The 16147-nt window shown below is 48.3% G+C and overlaps 2 protein-coding genes across 3 annotated transcripts in view; both read right to left on the reverse strand.

Annotated features, from left to right (window-relative positions):
- The window catches only part of smtnb (smoothelin b), an 89848-nt gene extending 81696 nt beyond the window's left edge, over nt 1–8152 (reverse strand). The window contains 2 exon segments of the mRNA XM_061259478.1: nt 7104–7233; nt 7930–8152. Of these exon segments, the coding sequence (XP_061115462.1) occupies nt 7104–7154 (51 nt within the window). The 5' untranslated portion in view covers nt 7155–7233; nt 7930–8152.
- A 1263-nt stretch (nt 8153–9415) lies between these two features.
- Nucleotides 9416–16147, reverse strand: part of trafd1 (TRAF-type zinc finger domain containing 1) — a 13361-nt gene continuing 6629 nt past the window's right edge. Inside the window, exons 7-12 of one of the 2 annotated variants that reach the window (XM_061261604.1) lie at nt 16117–16147; nt 14352–14606; nt 13800–13929; nt 12944–13205; nt 10340–10388; nt 9416–10198 (exon numbers count right to left, since the gene is read on the reverse strand). The exon at nt 16117–16147 is cut by the window's right edge and continues 34 nt beyond it. In XM_061261604.1, coding sequence (XP_061117588.1) covers nt 10154–10198; nt 10340–10388; nt 12944–13205; nt 13800–13929; nt 14352–14606; nt 16117–16147 — 772 coding nt within the window. In that variant the 3' untranslated portion in view covers nt 9416–10153. Of the gene's footprint in view, nt 10389–12943; nt 13206–13799; nt 13930–14351; nt 14607–16116 lie in introns of both variants that reach the window. The other variant, XM_061261602.1, reaches the window with a different exon arrangement.

Raw genomic sequence — 16147 nt, forward strand, 5'->3', positions numbered from 1 at the left:
AATGACAGCGGAGTTCAGCTGGAGCTCTCATCCGTACAGCTGGTTAGGGGAGTTCAGCTGGAGCTCTTACCCATATGGCTGGACAACAGATTTCACCTGGCGTGATCGTCCGCACGGCTAGACAGGAGGGAACGCTGTTCAGGCAGGTCAGGGGGCAGCCTGGGGCTGTCTGGCGGGGGCTGGGGGTTAATCCAATCAAGGAATGTATCCATTTAAAAACACACACGAATAGAGCATTGCAGGAGTTGTCCACGTTGTTAACAGATTCTCTATTAATTTACAGAATCGGCTGAACTGAAATGGAATTTACCCCCAAACTCCGTGCTGGACTGCTGTGACCAGACAGACATCACTCACACCCATCGTCCTCAGGTGGCCTCTCCCTCGTTTTTTTTTTTTTAAAGGGAGGGAAGACGCTCCGCAAGTCCTGCTCGCCGTCCCCTTCCATCGAAACGCAGCTACACCTAATTCAAACTAGCTTAGCGACGTCGAGACCAAGACAAACAGGCCTGTGCTCACATAACATTGGAGAAGGAGCAATGAGCCCAGATTGGCGTTGTGCAACTCTGATTAATTCCCAGCACTGTGGCTCCTGAAAAGAAGCTTGACATTTAAAAACTGAATCCGTCGGGGGGGGGTTCAGCCAACGGGAAAAAGGCCAGAGGCAAGTGACAGCGCAAAGCTCCAAAATAAACCTCTTATTTAGCGTGACCTTCGACCTCCAGGGTCCCATCCACACAGAACACACACGGTCCCGGCCAGGACGGTCGTTAAAGCCTCAGCTCGGGGGGTTGTTAATATGTCTTGGACGGACCCAACAAAAGCAGTTTGACCCAGCGAGAGCGGTTAACTCTATTTTTAACAGGCCGGGCTCTTCGGGGAGACGAGGGGATGACGGAAAGCCAGGTCGAGCGGAAAACGATCAGGGCAGAGCAGCTCACACGCCGGCCGGGACAAACAGGCCTGAATCCACCATGAGCCATTTCATGGCTATGTACAGTGAAGTGTTACATTAATGGCATTTGGCAGACACTCTTATCCAGAGCGACGTACAGTTTATTAGACTCAGCAGGAGACAATCCTCCCCTGGAGCAATGCGGGGTTAAGGGCCTTGCTCAAGGGCCCAACGGCTGTGCGGATCTTATTGTGGCTACAGTGGGGATCGAACCAGCGACCTTGTGGGTCCCAGTCATGTACCTTAACCTAAAACAGTGTGTGTCCTATAGGGCATCGACGTACAGCATCACTGTATCATTCCAAGAAAGAGAAGAATCACTCCCTGTGTGTGTGTGTGTGTGTGTGTGTGTGTGTGCGCGTGTGGGTGCGTGCATGTGTGTATGTGTGTATGTGTGTGTATGTGTGTGCATGTGTGTATGTGTGTGCATGTGTGTATGTGCGTATGTGCGTGTGTGCGTATGTGTGTATGCGTGTGTATGCGTGTGTGTGTGTGTATGCGTGTGTATGTGCGTGTGTGTGTGCGTATGTGTGTATGTGCATGTGTGTGTATGCATGTATGTGTGCGTGCGTATGTGCGTGTGTGCGTATGTGCGTGTGTATGTGTGTGCATGTATGTGTGTGTGTGCGTGTGTGTGTATGTGCGTGTGTGTGTGTGTATGCGTGTGTGTGTATGTGCGTGTGTGTGTGTGTGTGTGTATGTATGTGCGTGTGTGTATGTGCGTGTGTATGCGTGTGTATGTGTATGCGTGTGTATGCGTGTGCATGTGTGTGTGTATGTGTGTGTGTATGTGCGTGTGTATGCGTGTGTATGTGCGCGTGTGTATGTGCGTGTGTGCACATGTGCGTGTGTGTGTGTGTGCGTGTGTATGCGTGTGTATGCGTGTGTGTGTATGTGCGTGTGTGTGTGTGTGTATGCGTGTGTATGCGTGTGTGCACATGTGCGTGTGTATCTCTGTGCAGATTACAGGCCTCAGGCTAATGAACGGGCTTCAGAGAGATCAGCATGATGGGAGCAGACAAAGCCGGCTCTATGCATCTCACCTGCACCAGAGCGCCGTCACAGAGCGGGGGAAAGGAGCCCCGCACGGCCAAAGAGCCGTCAGGGGCCGTGTGCGCGCACACAGGTGCGCCCGCCCGCCTACCTGTGCAGGTGTGAGATGGGCCAGCGATGCCAGGGGACACGCAGCGGGCAGGTACTCATTCCAACCTATCACCACACCTGCCGATTTCACTCATTACCACACCTCCAACCAGAGAACAGGGAACTAATCAGTGAAGCCAGCTGGTGAAGTGATAACCAGCGTACTCTCAGCCATCCACGAAACACGATTGGACACCCCTGCCGTAGGCCACACGCATAGCAACAGTATCAGTGCAGAAGTTTTCTTTTCTTTTTTTTTCTTTTTTTTTAAATGTAGCCCTGGAGCTCGAAAAACATAATGCAGGGCTGTCTGATCTTTGAGTGGGTGGGTGAACAACTGTAACGATAGTCAGATTAAGTGCCGTCAGAAAGAAAAAAAAAAGAAAAAATAAACACAGGGTCACTGCTTTTGTTATTTATGGGTCACGTGGGAGAAAAATGCGAGAGAAGAACAGGTTTTGTTTAGGAAGAATCGCAGCGGCAGACTGACACCACTGAGATATGTCTGACCGAGCAATTATCTCCCCTCTGTGATTACGGCGCAGTTTCGCGTGTTTTTGAAGAAATCGCGGCCGTTTCCAGTACGGAAAAAAGACGCGTAAACTGTTGCTTTAATGTGCGCGAGGTAACAGGCGGGACGGCACCAGCTGGTGACCGCGCGGCTAACTGACAGCTGACACATGAGAACGCGCCGCTATGAGAACCAGCGCACAACTGCCTGACGCTCGTTTCATTGGACGTTGTCCTGTTTGTTTGCATTCCGTCTGAATATCTGAATCCCCCCCCAGAGTAAGTCTGAGCACTTGCTGTAAATGTAGGCCATTCTTAATCCAACCGTCAAACTCTCGCGAAACGTTTTTCCCAAGCTTTCCAAATCGGCTCTTTGAAGAATAGGTTTGCTTTGAATGTGCATTTAAAATCTATGTTCTAGAACAGTGCTTCTCAACTCCAGTCCTGGGGACCCACTTGCCAGAAGGTTTCTGTTGTAGCCAGGAACTCACACTCCTGATTTAATGACTGAACCAGTGAAACCAGCAAAAAATGGCCTTGAATCGTTAAATCAGGTGTTCCTGGTAAGTTGGTCCCAAGGACTGGAGTTGAGAAACACTGTTTTAGAACTCCACTGCTGTCAGTTGCTAGTAGTGATTACATCAGCATTAGAAGGTTCATCTTCAAACATTTGAATCACAAACTTGTGATCTTAGACCTGAAAAGAGTTCAGGAACCACAATCCAGACTCCTTCCACCACAGGCACCCCTCAGTTATACCCTTAATTCAATCCAATTCGGTTTTATTTGTATCTCGCTTTTCACAGAAGACCGTCACAAAGCCGCTTTTCAGGGCAGCCATTAAGCAAGGATAAAAGAATAAACCAATGCAGAGGGATACAGTCACTTGTACCCCTTTTATCCACACTTTCTGAAAAGCAAATTATCACCTTTGAAAAGCTGAGAGAAAAGCAAGCCCTCCTCGGCTTGTTTTTCAAATCTTCTTCCTGCTTGTACATTTTTATCACTCAAAAGAATGAGATGAGGAATCTTCATTCTCCCCTTTATGTCAGGGGAAAAGGACACAGCTGGGTCGTACACTTTGTGTGGAAAGGCTGACTACACAGTCACTGTACAAACGTCAAGAGGTACGGCATGTTCTTTTCAAAAAGCTGGCTGTCAAGGAGGGTAGTCCGCTTCAAACGGTTACCCTCTGTACCCCGAGAAGCAATTATTATTAGCTTTTTAATTCCCCTTTGTTTCTCATTTGTAAAGATCTACGTCATAAGCAAAAGCAAGCTGTTGTCCGTTAGACTGGCAGGTGATTCACAGACTGTCTGTGAGCGATACAGGCTAGACTACAGTATTTAAAAGGTTTGTCTGTCGACAGATATTGCTGTGGGTACACAAAAGCTCTAAAGTGTAGATTCCAAACAACTCCTCGCTTCAAGTTTAACCTCCTGAGACCCTGCATCCTCAAACAATTACATTTTGGCTTTCCTGAGCTCTATACGGTATATCTCTTCACATGAGGCACATTCAATTAAAATTCAATTAAATATATATTTACAAACTATTTTCACTGCAACATGTTTTTGTCATCCAAGACAAAAAAGTCAGAAAAGTAAAATACTTAAAATCTTTTCTCCTGGGTCTCAGGAGGTTAACTGTAACGCAGTAAAGAAAAGTAAAAAAAAGCTGCCAAGCGATCTTTTATCTTCACGGGGTAATTCAGGGATGTAGTGCGGAATTCTGCTCTCCCTTTGAGGATTAGAGGCGTGGCTTTGCGTGCTGACCCGGCATCAGGTGACGGGTCACAGCCGCGAGGGTCACCGTGACGACCAGGTAGGCCGCGTCACCGTGACGACCAGGTAGGCCGCGTCGCCCCGCGTCCGGCGGGAGCTCGGCGAGTCAGAACCGGACAAGTCCAAATATGGACTTCACACGACATTCGGGGGGGGGAGAAAACGAGACGAAACGACGCGAGAGGCTGGTATTAATCACGTTAGCGCCGGGCTAATTTCTCCTGCCGGCAGAGCAGCGCGGCCGTGCCGAAGATTTACCGCCGTGCCGTCACACAGGGCCCAGCAGCTGAAGCACATTCCTGCGCGCAGCGTTCAGAGCGGGGAAAAAAAGGCAACGCAAACAGGCCCCGCGTCCAGATTGACAAATCGCTGCACATATTTCCACCCCCTTCCTTCCTTTCTACGCAAAACTATGCATTCCTCGACCCCCCAAAAAAAAAAAAAAAAGAGTGTTTCTTTTCAAAGTGAAATTGTTATTTTTAGATGCCCTCTCCAGCATTTGGACTCAAACGTTCCTGACCTCCACCCTTGGGAAAATTTACCACAAAAGGAGAACTTCAGCCCATGTCTGATAAAAGAGATCCGGTTTCATGCCGTCAAGCTTCAGCTTTGGTTTACATTTCCTTTTATCTTTGTGTTTACAGCAGCAACAAAAACAAAATGGCCGACTCATTAGAACGTCTTCGGCAGCAACGGGCGACTCATTTTACTACCCTTCCAGAGTGACTCGACGGTAAAACTGACACAGTCCTGATACAGTCAGTGTCTTTGTATGTTCGGTCCCACTATCACATTTAACATGTTTACTTTGGTTACCGGATGTTATATACGGGTGCTGCTTTGCGGTTGGTGGCGGTATTGCGCCGTTTAATGTCAACTCAACTGGGCCCATCATGAAGCACCATTACTGGGATAGCTGGGTAAGGGCACTGAGTAAAACCTTGAACAGTACTTTTTACTTCAGCCCATGATCCAGATTTGTTGCAGTTATCCAGCCAATTTAGTAATCCTGCTCCAGGATACAGGCCCCTGGCATTTGGGATGTCTTTTCACCAGAGCTAGTCTACCTGCAAGCCTCTTCATCCCAGCAGCCCACCTGAGAAAGTGTGGTCACGGGAGAAAACGTCACGTCTGACAGATCCTTTCATCACATTTCCTCCTCTGCAGGTTTAAAACAGAAATTAGGCCCGTCTGCGTTTACGGCCGATCCGGACTCCGATAGCGCCGATGACTAACGCGGTTAGGCAACGATGACAGCCGCACCGCTGCGGTTTCATAGAGAACTGCGCGCTATAAATGTCAGAGGAATTAAAAGAGCGCATTCTCCCGTTCTGATGTCAGAGAAATCATTAATAATCTGCCAGTGTGAGCCTGTGAGCAGAATCAGGAGGAAGCGCACAAATCAAACTTTGAGTTAACAAGTTGTTACTAGCGCTGTAATAGCGGTGTAATTTTTTAGTCAAAGGAGTGTCCCCCAAAGTGTTCAAAAGCAAGCAGAAAGATTCCATCACATGCAACAGCAGGTCTAACACTAGGTATTCAGTGCTTTCTAGGAGAATAAAACACCAATTACTCAGTGAAAGTAGTGGATGGCAGCTGACTAAAGTAGGAATAAAGGAGACGGTTTGCGTCCAAAGTGATTTGTGACCTGATGGGTTAATTCTGTCAGAGATTAAACGCTTTGACAGTTGAATGACATAACAGGGTGAGGTAAGGGAAGGGACAGTGCAACCGGGTTAGTTTCTGCACTTCTGTAAACCCCCAACTCGGGTCATATGACTCTGGACACAGTGGTCAGAATTTCTCATGGAACTGGTGGACGCGAACACGCGCAGCCATAAATAAACAAGATGGAGACAGATTGGGGGCAATCAAGCAAAGAAAATTGAGCAAACGTTGTGCCGTAAAACACTCCCATTTCCTGTTAGTCTTGAGGCCCGTCGGCCCTATAAACTGTGTTTCTGACATTCCGGGCGAGTTCATAAACCTTCGCGGCCATCCTTCTCGCCACTTTACAACACGGCGAATGTGCGTGCTCTCGCCCTCCACCGCGCATGTACCGCCATCGCTTTTCCCCTCTTTGAAGCGCACACCGGGTTTGAATTAGGAATGTAGCCACTGCGCTACGCTTTCGGACCTCACACACTCCGGCCCCCTTTCCCAGCACCCCTCCCCTCTCGGGGCCAGAGGAGAAAGGGGACCGTTGCACGGTACCCTCTCGACGCGACCAATCTTTTTGTTTTTTGGGCCTCTCCCAGCAACATCAATTCAGTGGAACAGAGTCACTTTTTGACCTTCCCCTGCCCCCCACTCCACCTCTGTCTATTCAGCTGGTTTTCGGACAGAATTTCAGAGGGATCACGGACAATACTCGCTCGATTTGGGGATTAGTGAGCTCAACGGGCAAATGTTTGCATAAATTAAGTTCCACGGGAAAATAAAGTGGACTCCAGCTTTACCGGGTTCCCACAGCTCTGCAGCCGCTCCTATCAGCAACCAATATAAACAATCTCAAAGGTACAATCCCATGTGTGTGTGTGGGGTTTAAAATTGATTTTAAAAATTAATTGCACTTGATGAATGACATGAATTAGGCCTACTAACATAATTCCACACCCACAAACAGCGATGTATTGGAATTCAATGTCGTCATTGTTAGGATTTACAGTACAATGCGTAACGAAACCTTCCATGCTTTTAAACAAACTCACCAGGTTCCGGAGAGACGGTTCATCCAGCGATGAATATCTTTCATCGGACATGCTGACAGTCCACAGCGATGACAGGTCACAGGTACAGAAAATGGAGCGTTGACTGCGGTTCGCTCGGGCTTGGGAAAGTCTAAAACCATACAGCTTGTCAATTTTTTATTTCAGCGTTACCGATTTCCTTATTTTGACAATAGTGGCACATAAATCAACCTCAGTAATCCCCCCCAAAAAAATCGCTTTTCGCTGCGCATTGGTCTATCCACTGACACTGCGATGTGGTCGCTCCGAAAATAACGCTGAGCACCGATTAGATTAGTGGAAGAATCCCAAGTGAAAACGCTAACCCGGAGTTAAATTCTCCCACGGTCTCTGCGTGCGCTGAACAAGTCAGTAATGATGCATATCCATCAACAAGACAGGAATGTCCGGCGGAACGTTAATACTGCTCTTCTTGACAACAATCTTTGCGGAAAGCGTGCACAAATACAAATAACAGCCTGTTAGCTCTCTATATTAACGAAGATGTCTGACTAACGCATCGCTAAACGATATTTAGCTATCTTGCCTGCAAGGTAACTACAGCGACTGGTTTCGTTTTTCTTGCGATATCATCGCCAGATTTCCATTCCAAAAATTCTCGTTAAGGTTAAGAGATTAACGCGATATGGTTGTTTCTAGCCCAGCAGGCATACGCACACTGAGTTTGAAAAAAACAGACTATAGGTCCACCTGCTTAAGTTTACAACTTAAAGCTAACGTTGTTTCAACAACCGGCTTAGTCAAGCATATACACGCAAAACAGTGAGCTGGTGTGTTTATATTTTACCTGGGATTGCTTAAAGCCAATATGCCACGCAATTTGCAGCGACGTCTAAAAACCGTACGACGGTAACTGTCCCACTCTGTGCGTTACACCGCTTTCTTCCTAAAGCCACATTCTGCTGTAAAACGCTGGACATTGAGCGCGAGCTTCGAATCCTGGCTTCCCATTCACGCAGTTGTAGCGAAAGATCCGCCCCCAAACAAGTTCAAACGCCAATCGGACCACAGACCTCAGCAACGTGCCGTCCCATCGCTCACTGAGAAAGCAACGTCGAGAATGTCGCCCGAACTTGCCAAAATAAGGTGCCGTTGTGTTTTGAATATAATGCAAAAAAATAATATATATTTTTTAAAGACTCGACAAAACTACTTTAACTCGCGGTTTTAGTGCTTTTCTTTTTAGAACTACAATTAATATTTGATTAATAATCTAATATATGTTTACCTTGTACACTTGTACATTTTCCCACATATTTGGTCTAATGCTTGCCACGCACATCGCCAATTTAAAAGGTTTCATTATCATTCATCATCATTTGTGATTTATATTATATTACAAATATCTGATTAATGAGGGCTGGGTTGACATCGATATGCCGGCTATTATGGTCCACATCTGTAAATATCGGGAGCCTTTGAACCATGTGAATGAGCGCCTCGCCGTGGTGGATGTTTTCATGACAAGTTTGACTTTGGAATGTTTCGATATGACGCCACTGTCCTGCACGGAACGTCATGAACCAGCATGGTTAGGAAGGTTCACTGATAAATGAATCAACGAAAGCGTTAGGGCTGCTACTTTTTTGTAAATACCTCAAGTTTTTAAATACGCGACTTTGTATGAAAATTAACGTATCTTGGTTTACATTGTTATTGGAATGCATCCAGTAAGGCGAAACTGCAAAGACATTAAGTAGGTTGTTCACCAGTGCAGGTGAAAGTGAAACTATCTTCAGCATTCTGCCATTTTAATAAACAAGATAATGGTGTATCATTTTTTTAATTTTAATTTTATTAATAGCCTATGTAGTGGGACCTTTATACCTTATATGTGTGAGCAATCCTAAACATATATTCTGTAAAACGAAAAGGCAGCAGAGTGATGCCACGCCCAACCATACCACCATGCACGTCGAGATCAAGATTTTCTAAAATTCACAGAGATGCAGCAAATCAACAGGCCATACAGATTTTCCCCACGACTGATAAAAGCCATTTTGTAGTTGCCTAGTTAATATTTTTTATAAGGTTATGCAAATTATTTTAAGATGCTCAATTTTTAATTTTTTTTTAATAGTGAATTTAATTTCCAAGTAGATTAATTAATGTTTATGCTGAATCATTTAATGTGCTCTAAAATTATTTATGCTTGAATACACATAATGAATTTACCTATAGAGTAGATATTGACCAGAGAAGAACCCAAATGTACCTTACTGAACAGGCCATTCGATGCCTCATTCAGATGCAATAACTTTAAAGACACACTGTTGTATTCCAAAGTGTTTTAATGATCAGATGTTGCCCGTAAAGAATACAATTGATATGAACTTTGTAAAATCACACATAGCATTTTATACATGTTTAATAGTATATTAAATCTCTTTACTTCTACATTGTAATGTATATATAGTCTGCAACACAAAAATGTAATACAAAACAGATAATTTCAACAAGTTAGGAATCACAGTTAGAAAAAAACGTTTCTAGGATATAAAAGGAAGCAATTCGACTGAAGCAGAAGGTTGAGACTCAGCACACGGACACAGACACATACATACACACACACGCACGTACACAAACGCACGTATACACACGCATGTATACACACGCACGTACACACACGCACGTATACACGCACGTATACACACGCACGTACACACATGCGTACGTACACACACACGCACGTACACACGCATGTACACACACGCATCTATACACACACATGTACACACATATACACACACGCACGTATACACACGCACGTACACACACGTATACACGCACGTACACACACGTATACATGCACGTACACGCACGCACGCATGTGCACGAATACACACGCATGTACACGCACATATACGCACGCACGCATGCACACACGTGCACGTATACACACACATGTACATATACACACGTACGCACATACACACATGCGCACGCACACAGGCGGGTCAAAGGTCAATGTGTGTGGCACAGGTGGGGGAGGGGCGTCGATGGCTCCTCCCTCATTCCTCCTCCGTCTCCGTGTTCCGCACTTTGGTCGCCTGGGTCTTCCGTTCAAAATTGAGGCACATTTTTAAAGGTTAGCAAAACAATTAAGAACACCAATAATGAAAGAAGAAGAAACACACGAAACGAGGACCACGCGGAACGAGGAACACATGGAAAAGAGAACAGAACAGCACGAGTACCTTTGACGTCACTGGATTCCTCTGGTTCCTCCGACCCTCCACTCTTGCTCTGTAGGGAGCAGAGGTCATGAAGAGAGATTTATTTCAGTTAGCCAGCAACAAACCACACCCCTACACTGCAAAGCCAAAAAAGAAGTCAAACATAACAGATATTTTATTCTTAACAGATATTTATATTGCCAATTCATTCATTTGTAGGATAAGTGTGACCTCCGACCCCATACTGCTTATCCACTGGATAAGCTGACACCAGGCAAGCCCATGTTTCCTGCCAACGCGGCCAATGAGAAGCACTCTCCCGTGCTGCAGAGTAAGACACAGAAGCCTTTGTATTGGCACCTTTATATTTTATATGTGTGAGTAATCCTAAACATATATTCTGTAAAACAAAATGCCAGCAGAGTGATGCTACCTCCAACCATACCACCACGCATGTCTACCATAATCACGATTTTCTAGAATTCACAGAGATGCAGCAAATCAACAGGCCATACAGATTATTTTTCCCACGACTGATAAAGGCAGTGCCATTTTGTAGTTGCCTATTTAATATTTGTATACGGTTATGCTAATTATTTGAAGAAAATGCCAAGAATGCTCTATTTTTTTCTGTGTGCAATAACTAACAATACTTATGGCTGTTTATTTTAGAAGCCACTCCTGCCACCATAAGGGCACCACTGTTATATCCACAAGCATGTTTATCTACCCCTATTCTCTCTCTTCCCAAAATATGGGATGGGCTATTGTCAGAGTCACACCGTTACCAAGAGTCCACAGTAATAACTGCTCTGCTTCATAATAATGAAATGTGTTCACTCGGAGCAAGATTATGAAGAAGGCACCGTATTCTCACTGAAATGAGCGGACAATAGGAGCGAGACGGTCAGATTAGCATCCTGCACAGAGCGCAGGCTAAAGCAGAGTCAGCAGGCAGGCTGCTGCAGGAGAGCGCTATCAGGGACATCAGTGTCTCACACACTCACTCACACACACTCACACACACTCACACACACTCACACACACTCACACACTCACACACTCACACACTCTCACACTCTCACACACACACACACACACACACACACACACACTCTCACACTCACACACTCACACACTCACACACTCACACACTCACACACTCACACACTCACACACTCACACACTCACACACACACACACACACACACACACACTCTCACACACACTCACACACTCACACTCACACTCACACTCACACTCACACTCACACTCACACTCACACTCACACACACTCACACACACAGTAAATGAGGTCATTTTCCTGCTCTGTACCCAGGGCCAAGAACTCAAATCCAGCAGCCGCCCTGCAGCAACGCTACCCACGCCACTGCAGTCCCCAGGTCCGTGTGCTTCTACATGTCACAATTTAAAAAAAGAGAGTGCATTTTACTGCTCCACGTATGCATTAATGACATATCGTAAGGTATTTATGATCCCTCCTCCCCTCGACTGCACTGACAACTGAAATTAAACAACCACGGCCATTACACTGCACAATTATTTATTCAATTCTCATTTTAACTGTCAACTCAATTTTTGTGGGTGAAGTCGTCCAGGGAAAATAGCAGTGTACTTTCTTCCAATTTTTCTCCTAATTTGGTAGCCAAGTGTACCCTATCTATTCCAATAATCCTCCTAGACCGGGACGCGCCGCCTACACCCCGTCCCTCCGCGGCCCGGAGAGATCTGGCGATCCGGAGAGCGACACGCCCTCTTCACGCAGTCTCGTCTCAGAGCCCGTGACCGTGATTCCGAGGCGACCGGACTCAGACCTCGTAAAACGAGAAATACGTAATCGCTTTGGATTCAAACACTCCTCTGCGCTTTACTGTTCTCGTCTGCTTTCATTTGGAACCTATCATATACTGCAAAACCCCACTCTCGGTCGGCTCAAGTGCACCAGACAAGATGAATTCATTGAATCCAAAACAATGCCACATTTGATCCAGGTCTGTTTCCTGTGTGACCTCCCCGGAGGCTCTCCCTGCTCTGACAGGTAGAGGGCGCTGTTGGGAAAGGGAGCGGGGCGGTGGGGAGCGGGGCGGTGGGGAGTAGGGCAGTGGGGAGCGGGGCGGTGGGGAGCGGGGCGGCGGGGAGCGGTGGGGAGCGGGGTGGTGGGGAGCGGGGCGGTGGGGAGCGGGGCGGTGGGGAGCGGGGCGGTGGGGAGCGGGGCGGTGGGGAGCCGGGAGCAGGGCAGTGGGGAGCGGGGCGGTGGGGAGCGGGGCGGTGGGGAGCAGGGCGGTGGGGAGCGGGGCGGTGGGGAGCGGTGGGGAGCGGGGTGGTGGGGAGCGGGGTGGTGGGGAGCGGGGCGGTGGGGAGCGTGGCGGTGGGGAGCCGGGAGCAGGGCGGTGGGGAGTGGGGCGGTGGGGAGCGGGACGGTGGGGAGCGGGGCGGCGGGGAGCGGTGGGGAGTGGGGCGGTGGGGAGCGGGACGGTGGGGAGCGGGGCGGTGGGGAGCGGGGCGGTGGGGAGCGGGGCGGTGGGGAGTAGGGCGGTGGGGAGCAGGGCGGTGGGGAGCAGGGCAGTGGGGAGTAGGGAGCAGGGAGCAGGGCAGTGGGCTCACCCCGCGGTCACTGTGGCGCTGGGCTTGTGGCCGTCGTCCAGGAGCAGGTCACGTGACCCCCGGGCGGCCCCGCCCTCCCTCCAGCGGTAGGGCCCGGCGCGGGCCTGGGCGTCCACGTTGGTGTTCTTCACCGGAGAGGAGAGGGCGTCGCGGGGCCGGGGCCTCCAGGGCTCCTTCCCCGACCCCGCCCGGGGCCTCCCGATCGGCCCGTGCAGAGAGGGGCTCTCCCCGGCCGGCTCCGCGTCCTCCTCCCCCGGCTCCCCTGGAGGAACGGAGACACGCGGAGAACACGGTCATTCCTCTCATCTCTCACTGACAACTAACGCTGCACGGAGAAAATGGCCACATTCTCTTTGATGCTGAAAGAAAGCCTTCATGACTAATGACTAAAAAGCGGTATGCCTCACACATTAGCCAATATGAGAAATGTAAACGGATTTGTGATCGGCTCAATGCGCGTGACATATGTACCACAGGAATTCCAAAACTTCCAAAAGGACATTAGAGGGTTAAGTGTTAAGTAGAGGGGGTGACATGGCTCAGGCAGTAAGAGCAGTCGTCTGGCAGTCGGAGGGTTGCCGGTTCGATCCCCCGCCCGGGCTGTGTCGAAGTGTCCCTGAACAAGACACCTAACCCCCAAATGCTCCTGACGAGCTGGTCAGCACCGTGCATGGCAGCCAATCGCTGTGAGTGTGTGAGTGTGTGTATGAATGGGTGAATGAGAAGCATCAATTGTACAGCACTTTGGATAAAGGCGCTATATAAATGCCAACCATTTACCATTTACCATTTACCATAATCTTCATCAGAGATAGCAGGTGTGCGTTTCTGGTTGTGTCGGCTGAGAGAGTCTCACCTTGGTGTCTCACTCTCCTCTGCAGCACGGGAGAGTGCTTCTCATTGGCCGCGTTGGCAGGAAACATGGGCTTGTCAGGTGTCAGCTTATCCAGTGGAAAAGCAGCATGGGGTCGGAGGTCACACTTATCCTACAAATGAATGAATGAAATTAATACGCATATGAAAGATGAAAATTATAATTAAAGGTTGCAGTTACATCACTAGATTATACAATAAGAAGCCCACTGTTATAGTATGCCAGGCAGGTAAATTTAAAACAGTCATATTTTAAAATCTAGGCCTAATATATTACATGGGAGCTAGCATTGATAGTGCTGAACTAAAACTGCCATGTCATTGGGATCTTGTGACAGTGTCTCTGTAAAAACGGCGATACAAATTTACATTCGGTGGATAACATATGACATATAATGGCTTAAACAGGCAAATGCAGGGCCTGGTCTTGCTTCATGGCAAGTGTCTTTACACAGAAACACTAAATCCCTGACCTTGCTATCATTATCCCAGACTAACAGAAAAGTCGCCCTTGATTCACTCAAGCAGAGGCTACCTGATGGTGGAACACGACATCCTCCTCCAGGGTGACTCCGCAGAACTCACAGGGGATCATCACAGCGCCCTCTGCTGCGGCGGAGGGCGGACTGCAGGACAGCGGGGAGGCAGAGCGCGGCAGGGTGGGGGGGCTGGGGCTGCCCGGGGGGGTGTACAGGAAGCCCCCCCCGGCGTGGGGGGCCGCGTCCTCGAACGGCGGGGAGGGGGCGCGCTTGCTGAAGGACGCGAAGGCAGTGGCAGGGCTGCAGCTGGTCTGGAGGCCATCACAGGGAGACACAGAACAGGGGTGAGCGCACCACACCTGACCCTTTGACCCGGAACCACATCGGACCGCCCTCAGCTGCACAAATCTACACCGCTCACCAGCAGGTACACTCCAGAGGGAAATGAGCACAAACACAATGCAGTTAAACATTATGTCAGTTAAAAGAAAAAGAAAAAAATATTTTGTTTGTGAATATTTCTACTGCTCTTGTGTATTCTTTAAAAAAAAATCTAATATATATATTTTTTTTCAACAAACTGGGACAAAAGACAACCTGTAGAAGCTAAACAGTGAAACACAAATATGATTCTGATTAAAGCGGTTACAAACATTTAAAAAATTCAAATGTAACTGCTTCTTGAACTGTATTAAGTTCCAATTGGTGAAATGTCACTTCACTAAATGTTTTTTATTTTAATAATGTACATCATCCTGAATACAGACAATTGCTCATTTACACAATCAAAAATTGTAAAGAAATGTAGTAAACTATTAAAAACAATGCACACACTGTAGCTATTGAGCTTATTGTAACAATTGCAGTGTCATTTGATTGGTGTGACAAGGCAGACTAGATAAAATAAATTCATTCTGAAGTAGACAATGCGCCAGGCGAATGTTATCAAAGCGATTGTTCCACATCAACTATCACTAAATATAAGATCTAAGTGCTTTTCTGGTCTGGCCTGTATGAGGGCTTGAAAACTAAACCTGAAATATGCTGTTCCTTTGTTCCATCCTGGCGTGATCCTTCCTGCATTGTGTGTCAGTAAGTCATGTTTAAGGGAACGCCCCTTGCCCTCCAGACAATGCAGCAGACGTGGAATGCTGCGGTGCGACTCGGCTGATCCGTCAGCCTCTCTACCGCTACCAGCTCACAGGCGAGACTGGAAGCCATGCCCCAGTGCAGGCTGGGATAGAGGAGGGACCAGCTCGCAGGTGAGACTGGAAGCCATGCCCCAGTGCAGGCTGGGATAGAGGAGGGACCAGCTCGCAGGTGAGACTGGAAGCCATGCCCCAGTGCAGGCTGGGATAGAGGAGGGACCAGCTCACAGGCGAGACTGGAAGCCATGCCCCAGTGCAGGCTGGGATAGAGGAGGGACCAGCTTGCAGGTGAGACTAGAAGCCATGCCCCAGTGCAGGCTGGGATAGAGGAGGGACCAGCTCACAGGCGAGACTAGAAGCCATGCCCCAGTGCAAGGTGGGATAGAGGAGGGCGTGCCTTTTCCACCTCTACCAGCTCACAAGCTAGACTGGACGCCTGGCATCCCTAAGATAGTTTGTGTTCATGCCCCAGTGCAAGCTGGGACACGGGAGGGTGTGGCAGAAACACATGCAGGAAGGAAAAGAGGGGTGGGGCTGCAGTCTGTGCCCAGATGCCAGCACTTCCCCAGGAAACTGATTTCTATAGTTCAGCTGGAGCCCAGTGGGGCAAAGGGACAGAGGGGTACAGAGGGGAACGCAGGGGAATGGAGGGGGCAGGTGAGTGCTCTCTTACCTGGTGGAGAATCAGGTCCTCCTCAGGAAAT

Source organism: Conger conger, chromosome 11, assembly GCF_963514075.1.
Source record: "Conger conger chromosome 11, fConCon1.1, whole genome shotgun sequence".
NCBI lineage: Eukaryota > Metazoa > Chordata > Actinopteri > Anguilliformes > Congridae > Conger > Conger conger.